General features: G+C 50.7%; 1 protein-coding gene across 2 annotated transcripts in view; it reads left to right on the top strand.

The window, feature by feature from the left end:
- The window catches only part of MAU2 (MAU2 sister chromatid cohesion factor), a gene marked incomplete at both ends in the record, with an annotated part of 31,464 nt that overhangs the window by 2,918 nt on the left and 5,600 nt on the right, over nucleotides 1–22,946 (top strand). The window contains 12 exons of one of the 2 annotated variants that reach the window (XM_079701798.1): nucleotides 11,381–11,398; nucleotides 11,770–11,835; nucleotides 12,476–12,571; nucleotides 14,079–14,173; nucleotides 16,285–16,312; nucleotides 16,680–16,835; nucleotides 17,968–18,114; nucleotides 18,202–18,292; nucleotides 19,447–19,550; nucleotides 20,142–20,219; nucleotides 20,525–20,590; nucleotides 21,934–22,020. In XM_079701798.1, the coding sequence (XP_079557924.1) occupies nucleotides 11,381–11,398; nucleotides 11,770–11,835; nucleotides 12,476–12,571; nucleotides 14,079–14,173; nucleotides 16,285–16,312; nucleotides 16,680–16,835; nucleotides 17,968–18,114; nucleotides 18,202–18,292; nucleotides 19,447–19,550; nucleotides 20,142–20,219; nucleotides 20,525–20,590; nucleotides 21,934–22,020 (1,032 nt within the window). Of the gene's footprint in view, nucleotides 1–11,380; nucleotides 11,399–11,769; nucleotides 11,836–12,475; nucleotides 12,590–14,078; nucleotides 14,174–16,284; nucleotides 16,313–16,679; nucleotides 16,836–17,967; nucleotides 18,115–18,201; nucleotides 18,293–19,446; nucleotides 19,551–20,141; nucleotides 20,220–20,524; nucleotides 20,591–21,933; nucleotides 22,021–22,946 lie in introns of both variants that reach the window. The other variant, XM_079701797.1, reaches the window with a different exon arrangement.

Genomic DNA, 22,946 nt, shown 5'->3' with positions numbered 1-22,946 from the left:
ACATTTGAACAGAGGCCTGAATGAGGTGGGGGAGCAAGCCTTGAGAAGCGCTCAAAGTTTCAGGTCAATCCCTAGGAGTACCTGAGCTGTTGGTGACTGGTTGATATCAGGGTCTCTCCTGAGCAGTGATGAGGCTGAGATCAAATGAAGTGTCAAGCTTCCTTGGGTGTGGGAAGGGTAGAGGCTGTGACTGCCCAGGCCTGACTCCCAGTGCCTTTAGTGGATGTGCTGGTTCTGAAGCTCTCCCTTCTCTCAGTTAACAACAGATCCTGCCGCCTCCTTTCCCTTGTCTTCAAGCCATTCAGCCTGTTTCTTTTTTCTTTTCTTTTTTTTATTTGAAATATTGTAGGGTTTTAAATTTTTTTATTTAATTATTTTGGCTGCATTGGGTCTTTGTTGCTGAGCACGGGCTTTCTCTAGTTGTGGCAAGCGGGGGCTACTATCATTGCGGTGCACGGGCTTCTCATTGCGGTGGCTTCTCTTGTTGTGGAGCACGGGCTCTAGAGCACAGGCTCAGCAGTTGTGGCGCACAGGCTTAGTTGCTCTGCGGCATGTGGAATCTTCCGGACCAGGGCTCGAACCCGTGTCCCCTGCATTAGCAGGCGGATTCTTAACCACTGCACCACCAGGGAAGCCTTATGGTAGTTCTATATTTAATTTTTTGAGGAACCTCCATACTGTTTTCCATAGTGGCTGCACCAATTTACAGTCCAACAGTGCACAAGGGCCCCCTTTTTGGGGCTTCCCTGGTGGCACAGTGGTTACGAATCCGCCTGCCAATGCAGGGGACACGGGTTCGAGCCCTGGTCCGGGAAGATCCCACATGCCACAGAGCAACTAAGCCCGTGCGCCACAACTACTGAGCCCGCAAGCCACAACTAGTGAAGCCCACGTGCCTAGAGCCCATGCTCCGCAACAAGAGAAGCCACTTCAATGAGAAGTCCATGCACCACAACGAAGAGTAGCCCCCCCTCTCCACGAGTAGAGAAAGCTCATGTGCAGCAACGAAGACCCAACACAGCCAAAAATAAAATAAATGAAATAAATAAAATTATTTTTTTTAAAAAAAAGGGACTTGAACTTAAATAGACATTTCTCCAAAGAAGATAGCCAATAGGCGCATGAAAAGATGCTTAGCATTGCTAGTTATTAGAGAAATGCAAATCAAAACTGTATTGAGGTATCACCTCACACTGGTCAGAATGGCCATCATCAAAAAGTCTACAAATAATAAATGCTAGAGAGTGTATAAAGGAAAGGAAACCCTCCTGCACTGTTGGCGGGAATGTAAATTGGTGCAGCCACTATGGAGAACAGTATGGAGGTTCCTTAAAATAGAGTTGTTCGGCTTCCCTGGTGATGCAGTGGTTAAGAATTCACCCACCAATGCAGGGGACATGGGTTGGAGCCCTGGTCTGGGAGTATTCCACATGCCTCAGAGCAACTGAGCCCGTGTGCCACAACTGCTGAGCCTGTGCTCTAGAGCCCGCGAGCCACAACTGTTGAGCCTACACGCCACAACTACTGAAGCCTGTGCGCCTAGAGCCCATGCTCTGCAACAAGAGAAGACACCACAATGAGAAGCCCGCACACTGCAACGAAGAGTAGCCTCCACCTGCTGCAACTAGAGAAAGCCCATGGGCAGGAACGGAGACCCAGTGCAGCCAAAAATAAAATAAATAAAATAAAAAAATTTTTTAAATCTAAAAAAAAGAACCGAAAGATGCTGGCAGCAATGTATATATTAAAAAAAAAAAAAAAGTTTAGTTGTCGTATGATCCAGCAATCCCACTCCTGGACATATATTGGGAAAAGATGAAAACTCATTCAAAACGCTACATGTGCTGAAATGTTCATAGCAGCACTGTTTATAATAGCCACAACATGGAAGCAACTTAAATGTCCATCAATGGATGAATGGATAAAGAAGATGTGGTATATGTATACATAATGGACTACTACTTATCCATAAAAAAGAATGAAATAATGCCATTTGCAGCAACATGGATGGACCTAGAGATTATCATACTAAGTGAAGTAAGTCAGACAAAGACAAATAGCATATGAGATCACTTGTATGTGGAATTTAAAATATGATACAACTGAACTTATGTCAAACAGAGAACAGACTCACAGACATAGAAGATAATCTTATACTTACCAGGGGGAAAAGCGGTAGGGGAGGGATAAATTAGGAGTTTGGGATTATGAGATACAAAGTACTATATATGAAACAGATAAACAACAAGGTATAGCACAAGGACTATATATAGAATAGATAAATAACAATGTATAGCACAGGGAATTATATTCAATATTTTGTAATAAGCCATAATGAAAAAGAATATGAAGAAGTATATGTGTGAATATATGTAACTTAATCACTTTGATGTACACCAGAAACTAACACAGCAGTGTAAATGAACTATACTTCAGTTAAAAAATAAAATATATAAGGGCTTGAGCATCTGTGGATTTTGGCATCCTCAAGGACTCCTGGAACCAATCCCCTGAGGATACTGAGGGACAATTGTATCTTCTCCCATTCTCTCCATTCTGCCTTTTTGTTTCGTTAATAGTTTCCTTTGCTGTACAAAAGCTTTTTAGTTGGGTGTAGTCCCATTTGTTTATTTTTGCTTTTGTTTCCCTTGCCTGAGGAAACAGATCCAGAAAAATATTGCTAAGGTTGATATCAAAGAGTATACTGCTCATGTTTTCTTCTAGGAGCTTTATGGTTTCAGGTCTTAAATTTAAGTCTTTCATCCATTTTAAGTTTATTTTTTTATATAGAGTGAGAAAGTAATCCAGTTTGATTCTTTTGCATGTGGCTGTCCAGGTTTCCCAGCACCGTTTTTAAAATTTATTTATTTATTTGTTTATTTATTTATTTTTGGCTTAGTTGGGTCTTTGTTGCAGCACGAGGGATCTTTCATTGCAGTGCGTGGGCTTCTCTCTAGTTGTGGCGCTCAGGCTTCTCTCTAGTTGTGGTGCGTAGGCTCAGTAGTTGTGGCGTGCGGGCTCTGTTGTGGTGGTGCGTGGGCTCTGTAGTTGTGGCGCACAGGCTCCAGAGCACATGGGCTCTCTAGCTGTGGTGCACGGGTTCAGTTGCCCCGCAACATGTGGGATCTTAGTTCCCCGGCCAGGGATCGAACCCGCGTACCCTGCATTGGAAGGCTGATTCTTAACCACTGGACCACCAGGGAAGTCCCCCAACACCATTTATTGAAGAGGCTGTCTTTTTCCCATTGTGTATTCTTGCCTCTTTTGTCGTAGATTAAATGGCTGTATAAGTATGGGTTTATTTCTGGGCTGTCTATTCTCCACTGATCTATGTGTCTGTTTTTGTGCCATTACCATACTGTTTTTATTGCTGTAGGTTTGTAGCATAGTTTGAAATCAGGAAACATGATACCTCCAGCTTTGTTCTTTTTTCTCAAGATTGCTTTGGCTACTCAGGGTCCTTTGTGTTTTCATAAAATTTTTAGAATTATTTGTTCTAGTTCTGTGAAAAATACTATTGGTATTTTGAGAGGGATTGCATTGGATCTGCAGATTGCCTTGTGTAGTATGGTCATTTTAACAATATTAATTCTCCCAATCCATGAGCACAGTATAGTTTCCATTCGTTTCTGTAGTCTTCATTTTCTTTCATTGATGTCTTAGAGTTTTCAGAGTATAAGACTTTTACTTCCTTGGTTAGATTTATTCTTAGCTACTTTATTCTTTTTGATACAATTGTAAATGGGATTGTTTTCTTAATTTCTTTTTCTGATAGTTCATTATTAGTGTATGGAAACACAACAGATTTCTGTATATTAATTTTATATCCTGCAACTTTACTGAATTCATTTATAAATTATATTTTTTGGTGACATCTCTAGGATTTTCTGTATATGGTATCATGTCATGTGCAAACAGTGACAGTTTTACTTTTTCCTTTCCATTCAGTCTGTTTCTAGCAGTGGTTCATAGTCACTGTGTATATATATATATATATATATATATAGATAGATAGATAGATAGATATATATATATATATTTTATAAACTTATTTAATTATCTTTGGCTGCGTTGGGTCTTCATTGCTGTACGCAGGCTTCCTCTAGTTGTGGTGAGCGGGGGCTCCTCTTCGTTGCAGTGCACGGGCTTCTCATTACAGTGGCTTCTCTTGTTGCGGAGCATGGGCTTTCAGTACACGGGCTTCAATAGTTGTGGCTCATGGGCTCAGTAGTTGTGGCCCACGGGCTTAGTTGCTCTGTGGCGTGTGGGATCTTCCTGGACCAGGGCTTGAACCTGTGTCCCCTGCATTGGCAGGTGGATTCTTAACCACTGCGCCACCAGGGAAGTCCAGTCACTGTGTATATTTTGCCCACTCAGTGCTGTCAAGGAGAAGCAGCCATGCCTCAGATTGCTTCCTTGTAGCTGCTTGGCTTTTGGACCCATAATTTAAATCCTTATCATCGTGGAGAGTTTTTCCTCCATTTTACAGAATCCTAAATCTTGTGGGGTCTTCCATAGAGGCACAGGGTACCCTCCATAGGTCGCACTGTCGTTACACCTGGAAATACCTTTCTTTCTGTCAGGTGCATCCCCACATGAAAGTTTGTCCAGATTTCAGTTAAAGTGCCATTCTTTGTAATGTTTTCCTTCTTTGGTTGTTTCTTTTTTTTTTTTGCAGTACACGGGCCTCTCACTGTTGTGGCCTCTCCCATTGTGGAGCACAGGCTCCGGACGCGCAGGCCCAGTATCCATGGCTCATGGGCCCAGCCGCTCCGCGGCATGTGGGATCTTCCCAGACCGGGGCACGAACCCGTGTCCCCTGCATCGGCAGGCAGACTCTCAACCACTGCGCCACCAGGGAAGCCCCTTTGGTTGTTTCTGATCTCCTTTTGTGTTGCAATGCAAGCATGCTTTTTTTAAACTTCATTCTTTATTAGTTGTGCATTTTTTCCAAATCACGGAGCTGTCAACTTTTATTCTTTCCTTTCCTTTCCTTTCATTCTTTACTAGGTAAAGAATCATATAAGTGCTATAGGTAAAACTTTTAATTGATTTCTGAACTTAGTATTACATTCATCTTCCTTAACTATTATTTTCATCATCTTTTGCTTTCCCTATGAGAAACCCTAATCTCGTTTGTAATCACTTTTTTATATATATAAGGGTAGATTATTATTTCTGTTTCCTCAACTGTATTTGTAAGCTTTCCAGAAGGAATGTGTAATATACTCACCCATCTGCTTCATCAGTTCATTTGTTAAGGGTTCCCATCAGAGGGATGGAGGGTATTTCTCCCTTTCCTCAGCAGCTTTATCCAAGTTGCAGCCTTTGGTCTCTCAGTTGTACCTGCCTCTGCAGGCCTTCGGAGTACCTGCTGGCTGCCTCATTCCCTGGATCTGTTCAGCAGGTCCTGTAACTATTACAGTGCATGACAAGACACTTCACCAGAGAGCCTTCTCTTTTTTTTTTTTTTTTTTTGCGGTATGCAGGCCTCTCACTGTTGTGGCCTCTCCCATTGCGGAGCACAGGCTCCGGACGCGCAGGCCCAGTAGCCATGGCCCGCAGGCCCAGCCGCTCCACGGCATGTGGGATCTTCCCGGACCGGGGCACGAACCCGCGTCCCCCGCATCGGCAGGCGGACCCTCAACCACTGTGCCACCAGGGAAGCCCCCTTCTCTTTTTGCTTATGGTTTTGGCAGGGATGTGGATGTATCTACAGAATTCTTTTTTTTTTTTTTTTTTGATTGTGTCAGGTCTTCATTGCTACACACGGGCTTTCTCTAGTTGCAGCAAGCAGGGGCTACTCTTTGTTGCGGTGCGAGGGCTTCTCACTGCGGTGGCTTGTCTTGTGGAGCACAGGCTCTAGGCACGTGGGCTCAGTAGTTGTGGCGCACGGGCTTAGTTGCTCCGTGGCATGTGGGATCTTCCCGGATCAGGACTCGAACCCGTGTCCCCTGCATTGGTAAGCAGATTCTTAATCACTGCACCACCAGGGAAGTCCCCTCAACAGAATTCTTGACTCCTTTGGGACTCTGACTAAATCATTCATGATCATAAGGAATGTCGCTTTACATCAAAATCTCTTGGCTAGATACTTTGTGAAGCTATTTCTACAGATTTTGTCAGATTGTGTTCTTTTTCATTTCATTTTTGCCTCGTTGTCGTTCCTCTTGCTACATACTATTCCTATGTAAATTTTCAGTCTTCTCTTATATTTTACTGTTTTTCAAACAGTTCCATTTCAGTCATTTGTGCTTCCACTGTGGAACTGAGAATCTTTATATCTGTACTTAGATGTGTATTTATTTCCCCCTTAACTTTTTTAATTTATCTGGAAAGTGCATCATCATCCTTAGATTTTGCTGATTTGAAAGCCACAGAGGAATAAATGCTACTTCTCTGGAATGGATTGTTCGTTATTTGCTATAATCCAGGCAGTCATTCTTTGGACAGTGGTCTTTAGTGACTGCAGCATCTGTGTTGATGCCATGTTTGCTTTCTCTGTGTGTTTGCAGTGGGGCTACTTTTTAGTGGTTGTTCATCTGACTTAGAAAGCAGCTCCAAACTGCCAGTCAGATACTCCGTAATAGTGCTTCCAGGTTTAGCCCGAGAGTCTATGGCTACCTTCCCAGCAAGTGATTAAAAGCTTCCCTTTCTTATTTTAAGGCCTAAAAGGGCTCAGTTCTGGGCCTTTCATAATCAGGCACAGATGGAGCATATCTTTCATCCTTTAGGATCACGGCTGTGTCCTAGTAAAATTCCATGCCACATCAGCTGGGAGCAGAACCTGGTACAGAAGCTGCATTTGCAGGACTTGCTGTTAAGCATTTTCATGGAAGAGTATCTGTGCTTCCTCCTGTTTTCATTTCCATTTTCTTCACTCATTTTCTGAGTCTCCTCTGACTTCAGGAAGTGAGATGTGTTTAGGAACCTTTACTTCATGATTCTACCAACTTGCCCCCTGTCTCCCCTGCAGCCCCTACTTCTTCCGGCTCCTGCCTGGGAATTATTATAGTATTCTTGGTGCCTTCCACATGCCAGGCCCTGCGTTCATGGTTCTTGGAGCACTGTCTCTTTGGATCCTCACCAAACCCACAAGGTAGAGACCACTCCGACTTGCCGATGGCAGTACTGACCGGGCTGCCTGTAGCCGTGGTCACGTGGCAGAGAGGCAAGGCTGGCTCCTAAATGTTGTGCTGCCATCCCAGAGGAGTTGCAGTTGATAACTATTTTTACGCATTTTGGTGACTTAAAAAAAACCTGATTTTTAAGAAAAACTTACCTTGGTTATGAAGTACAAGAAGTCTTGGAACACTCAGCCCTGAACTGAATGCCCTAGGAATGAGAAGTGTGCTGATCCCAGCCCTTCCACCCCTCAGGGTGCGTGCTAGCCCTGTGGTGACCCATGCTTTTCCTGAGAACCCCAAGGTGACCCCAGAGGCTTCTGGTAGGGTCATTCACATCTCTGCCTCACACCTGCAGGCTTCCTGGCAGTGACGGGACTCTCACTTTGGCAGCTTTCGCATGACAGGAAGAAGACATAAAAGCTATATTTTAACGTTACAAAGTAAAACATAGGTTGAGATAGCAACCTTGGGTAATTTGTGAGATGGACGTATTTTCTAATATCTAGATTTCTGATTATGAATTTATGTTGCAAGTGTTAAAAAAGGTACAAAAGCAAAGTGATTTGATTGGCTGCTGACTGACAATCCTGGGGAAGTGACTGGCTCACCTTGACATGGAGCTAGTCCTACAGCTTCAGAAATGGGTCATCTCGGGAGCGGCTCAGGTGTCACTGACACTGATGCCTGAGCAAGAAACAGTGACGTTTAAAGACAAGGAGATGTCTGATGCCACTTAGGAATTAGAATTTTGTGTTCAAAAGGCATAAGCCTGGGCTTCCCTGGTGGCGCAGTGGTTGAGAATCGGCCTGCCAATACAGGGGACATGGGTTCTATCCCTGGTCTGGGAAGATCGCACGTGCCACAGAGCAACTAAGCCCGAGCACCACAACTACTGAGCCTGCGCTGTAGAGCCCGTGAGCCACAACTACTGAGCCCACATGCTGCAACTGCTGAAGCTGGAGCACCTAGAGTCCGTGCTCTGCAACAAGAGAAACCACCACAGTGAGAGGCCCACACACCACAACGAAGAGTAGCCTCCACTTGCTGCAACTAGAGAAAGCCCTCGCGCAGCAACGAAGACCCAATGCAGCCAAAAAAAAAAAAAAAAAAAGGCATAAGCCTCAGTTCTGTGGTCATTTGTGCATGAGGAAGCCTTGTGATGATAGATAAAGTCATCATTCGTGCAACAAATGTTTCCTGAGAGCCTCCCGTGTGTCAGCCCATTCTAGGCACTGGGGACATAGAATCATGATGAGGCACGTTATGGGGCTTTATCCAACATCCCCAATTTGTGTGTGTGTTGCGGGGGGGTGGCCCACAGTGCATGCATGAGAGAATGGTGGCAGATCATGGCTCTGGGAAATGGATGCTAAGGACCACTAGGATCCAGCTCCTCCAGGAGTTGGAGTGTTGCTAACTCCTATGTGGGTCCACGCCTCAAACTTTGTCCTCTGGCCCCTAGAGCAGCGCTCCTGACAGCCTCTCACACTGACAGACAAGGCCTCCCAGAAGGTTTGAGTCTTCAAACTTTGGACACGTTACCTTCCAGCTCTCCCCGTGGTCACTAAAGGCCCCAGGGGTGTGTGATACTCTTTCTCCAGACCTCAGGTCAGAAAACAGAGAACTGTCAGAGACAGAAACTGATCATTAACAGACACATCTGACTTATAGAAAAGAGATGTCAGTGGGGTCCAGCCCAAATGTCTACTGAACAGATGTTAACCACATAAAAGCCCCAAATGAAGAGACATTTGATGGGCCCATGTGGGCCTGGGCCCAGCAGCACAGGCCAAGGCGCTGGAGAAGTCGGCATAGTGGGGCCCTCCCCAGGCAGTAGGCAACTGGCTGTGTCCTCTCACAGTCTGCCCACCATGGACATACTTCTGTGGACTGTCCTCACGTGAATTTGGAGTATGCCTTGTGCAGTGGGGAGAGCATCCCTGGGCCACAGACTCATAAGGAAGGCTTCTTCGCCCCACTGGAGGAGTTTCACCTCTTGTTGCCCTCTTCACCTCTGTTGGGGGGCAGTGACACACAGATGTAGTCAGCTTTACGCCAGGTCCTGAGGCATGGCCAAGCTTGACTTGGAAACTCAGCTGTAGGTGGTGGGTTTACTGAGCCCACTCCGCCTTGGCTACCAGGCTGGGTTGTTGAGAGCAAGCCACACGACGCTCCGAGTGGAAGGCAAATGCTTCTCATGTGTGTCTTTATCCACCCTGTACTCTCTCTAAAGGGCTCCCCTTGAGTATGGAGGCCTTGCCTGAGATATGTCTTGCACGTGGAGATTAAGTCATGGAACTACAGAATCTCGAGGTTGGACCAGGTCTTAGCATGTCCCCAACCCAGCTTTTTAGTCACAGAGTTTCCTACACGGTGTCTTGTCCCTCCTCCCAGTTGGTGGCCTTCAGGAGTGTCTCTTGCTCAACTGCCCTTCCCAGTGAGGAGGAGTGGCTTCTATAGAAAGCAAGCCCCTACTTCTGTGTTTACCAGCTTCGTGACATCACACGAGGCTGGAGCTAGGCCTGTCCCTACTGTCCATGTAGGTGGTCTTCAGCCAAGGAGCCTCACTTGGGGCCACACTCCTGGCACTGGCCGTGTCCCTCTTGGGACCCTGAGCTCCTCCTGACCCTGTTGCAGGGGGACCTTGGGAGGGGACACCCGGGCTGGCTGCGGAGTGCCTTTTGTCTGGGCTCTACGTGCACGTGCACTTGTATGTGTGTGTGACAGACACAGGAGCCTGGTGGCTCTCCATGTTCCCTCTTTCTCTCTGTTCTGTCCCTCTCCTCTACTCCCATAGCTCCCCCTCCTGGCCCACCTGTGTCTCTCAGGCAGCTGGTCTCCAGACCAGCTCCAAGTCTTCCCCAGCCTCTTTGGTGACTTCCCTGGCCACCACTCAGCCCCAGAGACATCTTGAGCTCCAAGGCTGTCCCGCTGGCATCACTGGCCTTTCTCCCTGGCGGCCAGCAGACCCATGGGCCTTCAGCCTCTTTCCTCTTTCTCCTCCCTCTGCATCCTTTGCTGCATCTAAGATGCTCTTAAAACTTGGATCTGATTGGGTGCTTTTGTTTTATGCCTCTGACTGGGTCAGGAGGCTCCAGGGGTGACATCAGGGCATTCTTACCCACAGTCACATGAGTGGCACAGACACCAAATGGGCCTTCCAGCCTCACCTCCCTGGGCCTCTGCTCTTCTTTGCCTGGAGCACCTCCTCTTCCTTCTTTGCCTGGTAACACCCATACTTACATTCTCATCCTTCAAGGCCCAGCCCCAGACACCCCAACCCCCACCACCTCCCTCCACATGCGTGCGCGTGCACACACACACACCACACACACACACCGCACACCATACACCATGCACACACCACACACCATACACACACACACCACACACCACACACACTGTTCTCCCACAGAGCATGGCAAGTAAGAGTCTCCTGTTGGGCTCTGGATCTGCCTTCCAGCAACTGCTGAGGCTCTGAGAATGTTTGCAGGACGAGTGGGTCAGCAGGAACGGCGTCAGGTATATGTTTGAGTCCTTGATGGTCTGACAGACTGTGGTCAGTGTGGTGGTGTGGTGGACTGTCCTGGGACCTCAGCGCCTCCTGTTGGAATGTGAAACTCCAGGGCACAGTTATAGCCAAGTGGGAGCATGTCGTTATCTGAACCACGTCCCAGCCTGTGAACTAGCAGAGAGGGATGGTGAGCTCAGAACTCAGAATCATCCCTGCTACCCCTGGCCAGGTGCTGCCCACACCAGTCCTTCCTGGAGTACTCTTCCCTCCCCTCTGAGGCTAACTTTGCTCATTTCGAAACATCTTTTAAATGTCAGTTCTCCAGGAAGATCTGACACCCACAGACCTACTCTCTAATTGTAATTAATTCCTCATGTCATGATTTGCTATTGGCGTACTACAGTGAGTGTCATGTGGTGGCCCCTCTGTGCTCCTTCGCCTTGTGAAGCATTACTGCTGTAGTGGGAGAGGGCTCCGGTTTTGACTCCGGAGCCTGGCAGGACGGGAAGCCTGTGAGTGGGGGAGCAAGTTCATGTTCCCTTTCCCCCAGACACGCCCTGGTTGCTGGATTAGAGGAAAAGCAAGCCCACCCTCTTAGGCTGAGCAGGCCATCTTCCCACTTAACTCAACACCTGCAGCCTTTGGTGACAAGACAACCTGTGTAAACCCCAAAGTGGAGCCAATTAAGCAGGTGCAAAGCATATGGTTGAGAATTAATGCTTTTTTCTTTCTCTTTCAGTGGTTGATATCGCAGCAAGTATCCTTTTCTTGGTACTGTTCCCTTTAAAGAAAACTCTTTCTAAATAAAAAAAAATATGTTATAAACTTGAATCCTACCTATAATGCACACCTTGGGTTTGGGCTTTGCCCCACAGATTACTTGGAGCATCCCTTCAGACCAGTAGCTTCTCCCTGGGTGCTGTGCTTCTCTTCATGCCCCAGCCTCTAGCTCCACACCCAGCCAGCAGCAAGCTCAGGGATTACTGGGGGAATATGTGAACTAGGGGTTTTAGAGCGGGTGGGGATACGCCCATCCGGCCAGCCTCTGCCGTGTAAGAACGCTGAGCTGTGGCCCTTTTCAACTGACCATTTTGCAGTGTCTCTACTTCCTTAACTGTACGTCATTAGATCCCGCAGTTTGAAGATGTTAAATTTGAAGCAGCAAGTCTTTTGTCTGAATTATACTGTCAAGAGGTAAGAACATATGAAGGTTTCTGAAAGCAAACTCCCTCTCCCTGTAGCAAAGCACAGTGACAAACTGGGACTCTCAGGAGTGGATTCCCTTCCAGCTTCTAAGACTTCTCATAATTTTCTTATCTCCCACGCCTGGCATGGGGCAGCCATGGGTGATCACTTGCTAACAAAGGCTAGCAGAATCTTTTTCTACCGAGGACTGTTGGAAAACAGCCTTGTTCGTAGGCTAAAGATGATTAGTTCCTGAACAAGTTTATATAGTTTACCTTAAGCTGATTCCTGATGTCAGGTGTAGCTGAAAATTGCCTTTCCCAGCTTTGAGCAGTGACCCCTTTTTACGCCCCTGGCCCCTCTCTCTGGTTGCAGAACAGGAAAGACAGCAATTGTTATCAATTTGACTGTTCAGGATTTTGAACTAAAGCTAGTTTCCGTTTAGTTGAGTGGGGAGTTATTTTAAGGTCAATACAAAAACTTACCAGCCAGTGAGTCTAATAAGATATCTTTTCTTCTTTAATCAAGCACATTGGCAACCCACAAATCCTTTGGTAAGTGTGAACAGGAATGGCCTTCTGGCTCCGCAGCTGCTGCATAAGGAATCCAGCTTGTTTTTTCCTCCCCAAATTTCACCGTTTCCTTTCAGAATTCCGTTGATGCAGCAAAGCCACTGCTGCGGAAAGCAATCCAGATCTCACAGCAGACCCCATACTGGCACTGCCGCCTGCTCTTCCAGCTTGCTGTGAGTACTGCGGGCCTGGCCGAGATGCGTGGGTACCTGTTGGGGGCCATGACCTTGGGGCACAGCTGCCGCAAGTACAAATAAGCAGACTCTGGGACACACGGGTCTTCCTCAGGCTGCTGTACTGAGCGGATGGGGAGACAGGAACGTTTCTTTGACCTGCTCACAAGTCCCCTCCAGACTGTCGCCAGGAGGTGGTACTCCCAGGGTGGGCCTCTCACTCAGCAGCACCTGGGATGGCTGGTGGGAGTGTCCTTTCCCTGGAGCTGACTTGGGGCCTAGCCTTCATGTTCCCTTCCCTCCTGTTGCTCCCTTTGGCCTGCATTCATCAAAATTTAGAGAGCATTTCTTGCCAGAGGTCCACTCTGTTTTCTGAGAGCTGTGCAGAGATTCCAAGGGACTGCCTATTGGGCAAAAAATGCTGGAGTCAAGCCTTTTCTCCTAGAGCCCACTTTTGGGGCCTGCTGGGATATAACCTTACCCTGGGCTCCACACAGCCCCTCTGCCCTCAGCCTCCCTTAAGCTCCTCAGATGTAGGTGGTGCCTGGTCCCTGCACTCTGAGATGCTCAGGTGGTGAGGGGCTCTCTAGGCTGGGATTTCCTGGCTACAGTGGAGGAGTCTGCAGGCCGGGGGCTGGGTAGACTCCTTCCTGAGGAGTGCCTCTTCATCCTGGGCTCTGCCCACACCTCCCCAGCACTGGCCATCCTCTATCCTCTCCTGACCGCGACACAGCCTACCCACCAGGCCACCTCTCGCCCACCCTCCATGATAAAGCCCCATCATCTGCCTGAACACACAGTGGGTGCGGGGCTGCAAGTGTCCCCTGCTCCCTGGGGAAACCTTAATGCCAGGAGGATTTGGCTCAGAGGGTCCCCTTCTCTGCTGAGAAGAGCTCACCTAGCCTGGGCCCCTGCCTTCCCTCCAAGCTTTTTCCTGCCCTACACGTGCACTGTCCTCCTTTTATCCTCCATGTGCTTTTGTACCTGCTGGCAGAGGAGGAAGCAGGCCAGGCGGTGAGTCACCTGCCTCAGGTCACAGTATTGGTTTGTGCTGTGAGCATGGATCCCAAGATCTCAACCAAGGCCCCACAGGTGTCCCTGCCTTTCAGCCTGTCAAGGCTTCTGGGTTTGAAACTCCCATAGGTACTTACCCCTGAAAGAGTCCCTCCTTGTTTGAGGCTCTTCTGGCTGCTCCCCTAGTGACCACCCCCTGAAGGTGACCTGGGAAGCATTCAGACATAGTCGCACAGCCCTGGAGGGGTCTGCACCTGTGAGTGTTAACTGCTGGCTGTATGCACCATTAAGCTTAGATGATGTACACTATAAATGAAGTGGAGTTCTGTACCCAAACACTGTTGATGAGATAATCTGCTTAATTTAGCTGAAAACTGACACTGAGGCAATTTCGTTGATGTAGGGAGGTTCAGTTTAACTCGCCAGCAATAAGGTCAGGTACTGTAAAGCAAGTGGTTTGGAAATGAGGGTCATTGTTCTTTCTTCTTTTCAGCAACTGCACACACTTGAGAAGGACCTGGTGTCAGCCTGTGACCTCCTGGGTGTGGGGGCCGAGTATGCCCGGGTCGTGGGATCTGAGTACACACGGTAGGCACTCTCTCCCTGGGCCCCTCCTCCTCTTATTGGAAAGAGTTTGGCCATCTTGATCCTGGACAACAAATAGAAATGGCATTGCAGCATGAAGCGATGGCCACCCTTATACATAGTAAGAGACATGCAAATTAAGGCAGCACCGAGATGCTTTTGCCCCATTGATTCATGAAGTAAGAAGTTGTTGAGTTGACTGTGAGGGTGAGGGGCAGCTGGCATTCTCAGCACCATCAGCACTTGCACGTTTCTAGTATCTCTTGAAATAAAAAGGGCTCGTATGATTTTCTGGGTTGATCCTCTTCCTGGTGCAGTGCGAGAGTGGTGCTTGTAGAGGGTGTGGGCAGCGTGCTTGGCAACCAGTGTCCCCACTCGGGACACCCAGGAGTTTTTAGATACATAACAGGAGACAGAGTAAGTGGACATTTGTGTAAAAGAAGGGATATAGGTTCACGTTATGCGTGAAACTGCTTAGACTACCTGGAGGCTAATGCCCTGGGATTGGGGTCAGGGGTCAGAGGCCACCAGTGCTTCACTGTGTGCCCTCTTAAGAGAGCCTCCAGTCTGTCTCTTTTTCCCCTAAAGAGAAGAATCCTCTGTAGTAGGATTTCAGACTCCAGGTAGCAGTGCTCTTATTCTGTTGTGTGCATTGGGATTCTGGAAACACAAAATCTAAGCTTGTCCCATGGGGTTATTGGGACAGAACAGTCCCTAACTCCATTCTCTAAGTTCTGGACTTGGAAGTGCTCACAGGGGTCCACACAGTTCCCCACAGGCTGTCATCCCTCGACCAACCTGCCCTGGGATGGACACTGTCACACAGTCTGGTCTGTGTTCCTGGCTCGTCTTATCCTCCTTGTGCTGTGGCCGTCACTGGATTCAGGGTGACACTCATGCCTTGCAGGGCATGGGGATGGCCACACACTGCACATGTTCAGTCACAAGTGTCCTCAAACAGGCCTCTGTACCACTGTGGGCAGGGGACCTGGGTGGGCCTCACTAGGGCATGGCGCCTACAGGTCGCCTGACACAGAACTTCTGATCTCAGGCATACGGCCTAGTGATGTGACAATATGGGAACCTTGACATGAAGTTTGAGGCCTTAGATTTCAACAGTCAGACAGTAGACCCTAGAGTGTCCACACCGTGAGGTAACAACAAGGAATAACGAGGTGGCTGGGAGTATAGACATCTCTCACTGTGTGACTGGGACCCCCCTCCACCTCAGTCTACTCACCTGGAACGTTGCCCATTTGACGGGGTGTCAGCTGCAGCACATGGGGACTCTGCACAGACTGGCGGGACAAAGACTTAGATGTTGAACAAACTGTGACGACAGCCCAACAGCCGATTCTAAAAGCCTGTCCCAACGCCAGTGCCGTGAGCAGCCCCTAGGCACTGGGGTGAGGCTGGGCTGCCCTCCTCTGTCTTTTGGCAGTCTCGTAAACCTTTTAATGTGTTCATTTTATTATTTTTCTTGCTGATGACAGCAGTACGTGCTTGTTTAGAAAGTGCAGAAAGATTTAAGAGAGACAGTAAAATCTCCTGGTCACGCCACCCTTGAAGGTGGGGACAGCGGGCAGCGAGGCTGCTGACATGCCGAGGCTTCCTGAGTTTCATCCCCTTAACCCTCAGGAGAGCCCAAGGGCGCTTGGCTGGTTATAGGCAAGGAAGTGGGGGCACAGAGGGGCCACAGTGAGGTGCAGATTTCGGTTCGGACACCTGAGCCTGATTACTTAACCCCCTTCTCTCCTTGCCCCACCCTGTGCTGTCCACAGACGTGGAACCTGTGATCTGCTGTGTCAGCGAGAGTAAGGTTATGGTGGAGGTGCTGCCCTGTACCCTGCCCCTCTGTGCTTCCTGAGCACGTGTTGCTGCTTTCTGAGCTTTTGAACCACATGGGTGTCTAAACAGGAAAAAGCTAAAGACAAATAGAATAGAACAAAATAGAGCCCTCTTATAAATAAAACAGACCTAATTGGCCAGGGTCCATTGTCATCCATTTAACTGTCCCAGAGGTGGCTCGTTAGGTTCCTGTGAATGTTGAGATGGCACAGTCATCCCAGCGGGTGCCTGAGTCTCCCAGACCTGACTACCCCTCTCTTTTCCAGGGCACTGTTCCTGCTCAGCAAAGGGATGGTAAGTGGAGGCCGGATGGGATGGGGCTGGTATGGTGGACGTGAGGCTGGGTCCCCACGAGGTCTGCCAAAGCCTCGCCTGCTTGCCATGTTGTGGCCCCTCAGGCGCCCAGACCCTCACGCATGGCAGGCAGCCACGAGGGGCAGGCCTGTGTCCCCCAGCTGGATTCAGAGGTAAAACTCAGGTTCCAGGTTGTGGGATTTGTGCTGATGGAAGAGCAGCCTGGGTTGGCGCTGCCTAGACCTGGGTTCCAGCCCGGTACGCACCCTCCCTTCGTGGGGCCAGCAGTCCCACGGCTCCTGGGCAGGTGGGCGGCAGTCCTTTGTACCAGGAGGGTCTCCCAGCATGTGCACCTCTCCCTCCCCAGCTATTGCTGATGGAGCGCAAGTTGCAGGAAGTCCACCCACTACTGACCCTCTGTGGACAGATAGTTGAGAACTGGCAAGGGAACCCCATCCAGAAAGAGTCTCTGCGTGTCTTCTTCCTGGTGCTCCAGGTGACCCACTACTTGGATGCTGGGCAGGTATGTAGTGCCTCTCACCTGAGGGCTGCTGGGGAGCAGGCAGGTGGTGGGTGGGCCTGTAAGCTAAGACATCAGCTCTGCGATTTCCTCCTTTCCCTCACCACTGGGCACGTCTGTCATTCGGGGCTCGATTCCCCCACAGCCCTGTTGTGTTCTGGCATGAGTACTGTGCCTCTGTGGACAGAGGGAGCTCCGGGAATGGGTCTGTCCCATTTCTGCCCTTATAGCGGGAATAGCTGTGGCCTCACACACATCTACTCAGTTTGTGAATGGTGAAATGACCTTGAGGGCAGTTTAGGGAATCCAAGAAAATACACTGGGGATTCTGGCATGGTGCCTGGCATACAGCAGGTGCTCAAGCAATGTCTGTCCACCACCCCCCAGTTAATGATAGCTTTGTGGGAGTTTAGTGGGACTAACAAAATCAGCTGTGTTTGAGGCACACACAAAAAAAGCCCACATCCCTCATATGGTTGAGGAGCAGCTGTACCTGTACGTGGGGGAACGTCTCAGCCTTTTGGACGGGTACTGCCCCACGCACCCTCCCCACCCTGTCACGCTTCCTCGGTTTCCCCACGCGCACCCACCTTTGCTTGTTGGGCCGAGCACTTCAGTCAACACATAGGAGCACAGTGCAAACTCTCACAGGGTGCTGACGGCTGTGGAGATGGCCTGTAGGGCCTCGGAATGGGGCTTCCTGGTGCAGAAAGGCCAGTCTGTATAAACCACGGCACCTGCAGGACTCCGAGTGGCCACTTCACACACCCCAGGATAACCAGCCGTGTCCTCCTCTCTTGGGGTCACTGCAGGAAGGAGAAAATGTGGCTGGAGCAGGGTCTTTGAGCAGGCCTTTCCTGGGCCTTGGTGTTGGGCCCAGCGCTGGGTGGTTGTGGAGCCTCAATCTCACAGATGACCCTCCTGGCCCTGCCCTGTGCCTTGAAAGCTGGCTGACCCATGTGGGGGATTGGGCTTCCTGCAAGTGGTAGGAGTTCCTGGGAAGGAAGGGCTGAGGAGCCGATGGGCAGGCAGGACCTGGCTATCTGCCACTGTGGGGACCTGCCGCCTAAGGGTGGTTGGCACCTGATAGGAGCAGACAGGTGCTCAGGTGTGCATTGCTGTCTGCCTGCTGCAGGTAAAGAGCGTGAAGCCATGCCTGAAGCAGCTGCAGCAGTGCATCCAGACCATCTCCACACTGCACGATGATGAGATCCTGCCCAGCAACCCCGCTGACCTCTTCCACTGGCTGCCCAAGGAGCACATGTGCGTGCTTGTCTACCTGGTGAGTCCCGGGAGGGGCCGGGGCCTGGTGGCCCAGGTGAGAGAGGAGAGGACCCCAGTGACCACCACCATCTGATCTTGTCACCAGGTGACTGTGATGCACTCCATGCAAGCCGGCTACCTAGAGAAGGCACAGAAGTACACAGACAAGGCCCTTATGCAGCTGGAGAAGCTCAAGAGTATGTCAGGCTCTGTGGGGCTCAGTGGGTCAAGTAGCCCCCTGGTGGGCGGCCTGATCACCACCTCCTATGCTGGGCCTGAAGGACCTTTAAAGACTGCAGCACGGGTCCCTGCCCCATGGGTCTTGTTGCCCCATGGGTCTTGTTACCTCAGTTGGAAGATAGGGACGATCCAGGTTCGGGCAGAGCAGGCCAGGCCTGGACTGGATCCTTGACCCCCAGGGGGTTGTGTTGTGGGGTGGTTGTGCCGTCTCTGTCCTGTCCCCCTCACTGTGCAAGATAGCCATGAGGGTTAGCGGGACTCCTCTGGGGGCTGCTGGGGCGGCAGTGCTCAGTTGAAACAGGCGGTAGCTGCTTTTGCTGTCTGTTATCAGTATCGTGATGTAGATTGTGTTCAGGGTGAGGTTGGGATTGGAACTGACTAACAGCAGGTCCTCTGGAGGCCCTGGGTTCTTCCTGGATGCTTGACTAATCCATCCTGTGCGATCAAGGACCTTTGACTAGTAGGAACCCGGAGCCCCACGTATCCCTGGCTGGCTTGTGCGCCTGTTAACCTCATTCACTCCCTGTGCCCTTGTCAGTGCTGCTGGGGAAGAGCCTTAGAGCCAGAGAACCAACGCCCGCGGGGGCTGCGGTTCTCTCCCTTCAGATGAGTTGGGAAAGTGCTGTCTGGTTCCAATGTGAGGACAACCGCTTGGGGCAGCCAGAAGCTAGGGTCCCCCCGCTGTTGCCTGAGGCCTATCGCCATGGTCTCAGTCTCCCAGGCAACTTCACCATTTCTAGAATGTGTTGTGTCTAGAGTGCCCTCGAGCACTCAGGTGGGTCGGGGTGTGGTGAGGATGGAAGACAGATTCCTCCAGAATTTCTTGCTCTTACAATACTCTGGTCACCAAAGCCTGCTATGAGCCTGTTAACCTCACCTAGACAGGGAGATGCACCCCCTCAATTAAGCATTGAGGGTGCTGTGGGCACCAAGCAAGGTGACAGACTGGGTGCTGGGCCAGTGTCCAGCGGAGCAAGTGGGCTCAGACCCAGGTAGCTGAGGGGCCGGTGTGGCCAGAGGGCTCAAAGCCCCTAGGAGGCAGGGGTCAGTGTCTCCTCAGTTGTCTCCTCCGCCCACGCTTCGAATGCTCATCCCTGCCTCTCGCCCCCAGTGCTCGACTGCAGCCCCATTCTGTCCTCCTTCCAAGTAATCCTGCTCGAGCATATCATCATGTGCAGGCTCGTCACAGGACACAAGGCCACAGCGCTGCAGGAGGTGAGGCCACTGGGGGCTGCACACACACAGGGTGGGAAGGCTGAGGGGTAGAGTGGTTTGAGTTTGCTGGGTCTCGGAGGGTGTCATGTGGGAGAATGTAAATGTGTCTCCAGTGCGTGTCAGCAGGACGTCATCTGTCATATGACTATAACTTGGCAGTCCACGACCCTGCATGGACACAACTGATCAGAGGCTTTTACCTAAAAGTTGGCATGCCCAAGGAACATGGGGTCTGGGGTTTTAGGGTCCCCTGACGGCAGTTCTAGCACTCCTCCTGCCCTGTGATCCGTAATCCCTTATGCCCACCTTCCTGAAAGGGCACGGGGGCCTTGATAAGGGTGAAGGTACTGTACAGCTGAGACACAAGTTGGAAAGGGAGAAGGCGGGTAATGGACAAGGATCACCATCCTCAAAGAGGTCAAGGCTGTGCCTAATCCTCACAATGGGCACATCCGCTGGGACTTTGTGCCCAAGTTAGACTGGGCAGGACGTGGGCACACCCACCGGCTTTGGGGTCTCTCCTCAGTGCTGCCAGGACACTGGGTCCCACATTACAGGCCAAGTGATGTCAGACATGCTCTCTCCCGGCAGATCTCCCAGGTCTGTCAGCTGTGCCAGCAATCCCCCCGGCTCTTCTCCAACCACGCAGCACAGCTGCATACACTGCTGGTGAGTGCATGAGGGCTGCCCGCCCCCAGCCCCATCCCTGCGAGTAACCCTGTGACCACCACCCCCGGCAGAATTCAGAACCTTCCCTGTGGACTTCACTCTGACAAGCATGTCATTAAGTCCAAGTTGACTTAGGTCCCAGGAGGCAGGAATAATTAAGCATGCGATCTTTCTCCCTGTTTGTCAGGGTAAAGCTCAGATATAGCTAGCTCAGTAGAGTCACTTGTCAGGCTCGCCTGGGTGCAGCTGTGAAGGCCTGGGCAAGCTGCATGCGGCTCTGAGCCCTCAGCATCTTCTTCTTCCAGGGCCTGTATTGTGTCTCTGTCAACTGCATGGACAACGCTGAAGCCCAGTTCACCACAGCTTTGCGGGTAAGGTGCCGGCCCTCACTTTATGGGGCAGGCAGTGCTTCTCAGTAAGGAGTCGGGCGTGGTCTGTGATGAGGACAACAGCCATACAAAACCATGGTCAGCGGGTGACTCCACAGCATTCAGCCTGATGCCAGCGGTGACAGTGATACACCATTTATCCAGGGCTTTCTGTGTCACGTCTTGTGCTGCTCAGCTGCAGACAAGGCCAGCACTGGCAGCACAGCTTAATGAGGGATAGCTGTGGGCAAGGGGGCTCCTGGCTAGCCTGCAGTCGGGCTTCCCCAGCTAACTCAGCGCTGGTGCTATGGCCTGTTCAGCCACTTTCGCTCACGATTCTCAGTCTTCCCGATAGCCCGCCAGGTGGCGTTGACTTGTGTCACAGCTACTTCTGGCCCTGGTCAGCTGGTGCTGCTCCCTACAGTGGTGCCAGAACCACCCCACATTGCCCGCGGCCCTATGGAGGTCTCTTGGACCCTCCTTCCCCATCTCAATTCCTACACAAGTGGCTGCTGCTTCTTTGGTTCAACATCAAAATTCCCGACGGATGGTGTGTGTCCCAGGAAGTCCTCCCCACTGGCCGGGGGTGGGGGGTGGTACAGCCAGGACTTGGACCCAAACCCCACATGACCCCCAACCACACGCTGTTCCTGCGGTCCCATGACAGACATATTGGAGCATCTTTGCTCAGATCAGATGACCCTCTGGACCTCCTTGGCTCCTGCCAGGGGCCTCCAGGTGGAGTTTGTGCTTCCCAGGCACCCTTGGCCTCCTACACAGCTGCACTCCCTCAGCCCCATTGGGAATGCTCAGCCCGCTCAGCTTGGTCCCTCTCGTGGCCGTTCTTGTCCCCCCAGAGGAACTGGGAATCAGAGTCTTGTCTACCACCAGCCGTCAGAAGCATTTCTGGCCTCTAACAGCTTCGGCTTCTTCCAGGCAGGGTCCCTGCCTCCCCGAGAATCAGCGTACTCCTCTGTTGTGTCAGCACACGGGTCCTGGGGTTACTGCCTGTGGCGTAGAGGGAGGGCCCAGCCAGGTCTCAGACCAAGAGACAGCAGAGAATAGACCAAACTGTGGTGTGTTCTGAGGGCAGGATCAGGGTGGCTGGCTTTTCTGTTTCCGGGATTTCCCGTAAAGTGGGTGATTGTTTTATAATGAAAAGAACTAACAGTTTTGTTGTCCTTGGGTTTAGGAGGCAAGGGGTGTGTGTTTGGAATGAAAAGAATAAGGAGATTCCAAGGTAGCCACTGTGGAGCATTTGGGTGGCTCTGATGCCGCCAGGCGGCCCCTATGTGACATGACTGTGCCCAGCCCAGCCCCCTAATGCCCTGTGTCTCCCATTCCAGCTCACCAATCACCAGGAGCTGTGGGCCTTCATCGTGACCAATCTGGCGAGTGTGTATATACGGGAAGGAAATAGACACCAAGAGGTAGTAGGTGACATGCTTCATGTTTGGTATCCTTTGTTTCAACTCTTACTTGGAGGGGGGCGTGGGGGGAGTGTTGTCCTGGGCACCAGCAAATCTCAGCAGCCCTGGGGTATTTGCCCTCCAACAAGGTGTCCCACACAGCGGATTGTAGGCATGGCTGGGGGAAGGCCAAGTCTAGGACAGAAACGTTCCCATAGCCAGTTAACACTTTTCCCTACTGAAAACGAGCCAAGCTTTACTGAATCCCTCAGAAAAAAAAAAAAAAAAACCAATTTCTTCTACCCTGAGATGTCTGTTCTAGAACGTTGGTGAGGCCTCATGGCTCAGTTATGAGGAGCAACAGCTTGGGCAGCTGTCTGCATTAGGCCCCTAGGTTGTTCTGGTGCCCCAGCCTGCTGAGGTGGGGAGGTGGGCCAGGGCTTGACCTCGCAGGATAAGTCCCTCCCACCAGGTTCCCCTTGCAACACCCCCTTATCCCTGCAATTTCCCCCCAGCCCTGACCCCTCTAGAGTATCTCAGATTCGGCCACTTGTCTCCACCCCTGCGGCTTTCATTTCTTAGTTCAGGCCACTATCACCTCTTGGCTTCAGAAAGCCTAGCTGACTTCCCAGGTGATTGGTTGGCTTGAATGCTTTGGGTAGAAAGCCCAGTGCAGGACTTCCCAGGTGGCACAGTGGTTGAGAATCCGCCTGCCAATGCAGGGGACATGGGTTCAATCCCTGGTCCGGGAAGAGCCCACACGCCACGGAGCAACTGAGACCGTGTGCCACAACTACTGAGCCCACGCGCCTAGAGCCTGTGCTCCGCAACAAGAGAAGCCACAGCAATGAGAGGCCAACGCACCGCAACGAAGAGTAGGCCCCACTCAACGCGACTAGAGAAAGCCCACGCACAGCACCGAAGACGCAACACAGCCAAAAAAATAATTA

This window comes from Hyperoodon ampullatus (genome assembly GCF_949752795.1).
Source record: "Hyperoodon ampullatus genome assembly, chromosome: 4".
In the NCBI taxonomy this organism is placed as follows: Eukaryota; Metazoa; Chordata; class Mammalia; order Artiodactyla; family Ziphiidae; genus Hyperoodon; species Hyperoodon ampullatus.
This window is presented reverse-complemented; position numbering and strand designations above follow the sequence as displayed.